The 2,332-nt window shown below is 34.6% G+C and overlaps 1 protein-coding gene across 1 annotated transcript in view; it reads left to right on the forward strand.

Moving 5' to 3' along the window:
• LOC106681789 (uncharacterized) overlaps positions 1-1,989 on the forward strand; it is an 8,734-nt gene extending 6,745 nt beyond the window's left edge. The window contains exon 2 of the mRNA XM_014422300.2: positions 560-1,989. Coding sequence (XP_014277786.2) covers positions 560-1,897 — 1,338 coding nt within the window. The 3' untranslated portion in view covers positions 1,898-1,989. The remainder of the gene's footprint in view (positions 1-559) is intronic.
• The last annotated feature ends 343 nt before the right edge of the window (positions 1,990-2,332 follow it).

The raw sequence follows: 2,332 nt of genomic DNA on the forward strand, positions 1-2,332 counted from the left end.
CACCAACTTATTTGTGTTTCACTTTGACCGCACCCCTTACCATCTTATCCTCATAAATTAAGTTTAATTCGCGATGGTGCTAGAGTGTACTAGTCGATATATCGAAGGTTCATTTAAAATTTTATCAGGAAAAATCGTGAAAGTTCTCAATTAAATATGATTTTTAGGAATCCAAACTTTGCTAGGTTTCATACAAACTCTTGATCACAATGGCATTTCCATTGTGGAAAGAATTCTGTTTTCAGGGAACAAAAATTATTGTTACTAGTCGCAAATATTCGATAATTACATAAAATAACTTTTGAAATTTGAAGAAAAATCATTTAACGTAGTCGGGAGGTAATGTAAATAAAAACTCATTAAACTTAAACACCGCTACAGTATGGTGCCGTATGTATCCATCATATTGCCAACCAGTTAGATGGGAAAAAACAACAGGGGTCCAAATTCTTGTGGATTGAAAATTAAATATGTCGACACGGAGGCCTACCTTTGTCCATCATTGTCCAGACCACAACTGAATTAAAATGATTGGTAATACTTTGTGTTTTTGTTACAGGTCGGGTGCTGCGGTATCGAGTGGGAAGCAATTAAGAATTTAAATGAAACCTTCCAAGAATATTCAGCAGATGCAGTAAATACGATATCTTCAATTAAAAATATTCTAAATGCTTCTAGAACGGATTTAGAATTGTTTTTAAACGATACCTACACAAATAATCCAATAGTCAGCAGATTAACTAAGATGAAATATTCAGAAAAAAAATGTTTTGCAAGATTTATAGACCGAGACAATATGAAAATGTCGTTGGAAATGCAAAATTATCAATTACAGATCCCTCTACAAACCAATATTGTGAATATCAGGGAAAAATTAAATTATATCAATTCATCTTTAGGAATTTATCAAAGGCTGGCAGAGAGTAAGTTGTTAAATTGTAATTCGCTTGATAAAAACTGCTCGCATGAAACTGATGAGTGGCTGGAGAAAACTATTCATTCCTTATATTGCACGATATTTCCAAACTGTTCAAATCATTCGATCAAAAAAAGATCCACTTGTTTGCCAGGTCAGTTTAAGTGCAATACTGGTCAATGCATTTCAAGTAGTTTCTTTTGTGATTACGTATGTCAGTGCTCGGATTGCAGTGACCAACCACCCGGTTGTGTAAGGAGCTGCAGTGAATTCCGTTGTAGAGATACGTTTCGTTGTATTTCTTTGAGTAAGAAGTGCAATGGTATTGACGAGTGCGGGGATGGATCAGACGAAGATGGTTGTCCACCTCCTACTATACCTACATATTCGCACGTAAATTGTTCAAAGGATACAGGGAACTTCTTATGCGAAACTAACAAATGCATCAGCCTAGAACAAGTATGTGATGGATACGATGATTGCGGAGACTGGTCCGATGAGGATTACTGCAATGATCGTGGTTGTTCGCCAGAATGTGGCAAGAAGGGAGGGGTTTGTTTCACGGAGCCAAACAGGTCCCAATGCTTGTACGAATGCCCTCCTGGGACTTATGAGACATCTCAAGGCTGCAACAGAAATCCAGAAGCTCCTTTAGGGACCCTAATCGAGGTCCTTGAAGACATACCACGCCTAACAACAAGATATGCCGCTAGATTGGAATACCTTAAAACAAAAACTATAATGGCCCTTTCTAAATCCTTGCGAGAAGTTGCGAATTGTAAAAAGGATGAATTTACTTCTTTGTCTAAGATTATTGATTTTTCGAGAGTGCTTGAAGAAGAACCAAAAAAGTTGCCTGATACAACGTTCGGTGTGACCTTTACTTATGCTGTTTTCCCTACTTCTACAACTACTTCTTCTACAACAGAAAAAACTACTTCTACAACAGAAAAACAATTAGTAGTGGTGCATCCTGGGTAAGATAAGAAATGCCCTAGCATGCGTTATTCATCTATTCTTATTATGTGTTTTTTAAATAAAAAAAGTGTTTGCGAAATTATTGAAGTAAGTAATTAGTATTTTATATCATTTATAAACCTGTATCGGAGTAAATCATAAATATTTGTATTTTTTTTTTATCCAAAATTTGAAAATATAAACTTTTACCTGTCCATTTGAAGAAATAGATATGAAGAAAATCTATAGTTTAAAAATATTTGAATCAAAGTAAAGTTTCAAAACATTCTTTATTATTTCATTAAAAGCTAAAGGTTTCGGCCTATTCGCCCATCCTCAAAGATAATCTTAAATATTAATTTACTCCTCACATTCAATAATTTAAACACTTTTTTCAGGATATTCTCTCCCGGTCATTAATTTCAGTCAAACTACCCTATTATGTCACATTTCATTAAA

The sequence above is a fragment of the Halyomorpha halys genome, unplaced genomic scaffold (assembly GCF_000696795.3).
Source record: "Halyomorpha halys isolate HHAL.00 unplaced genomic scaffold, Hhal_1.1 Scaffold365.1, whole genome shotgun sequence".
NCBI lineage: Eukaryota > Metazoa > Arthropoda > Insecta > Hemiptera > Pentatomidae > Halyomorpha > Halyomorpha halys.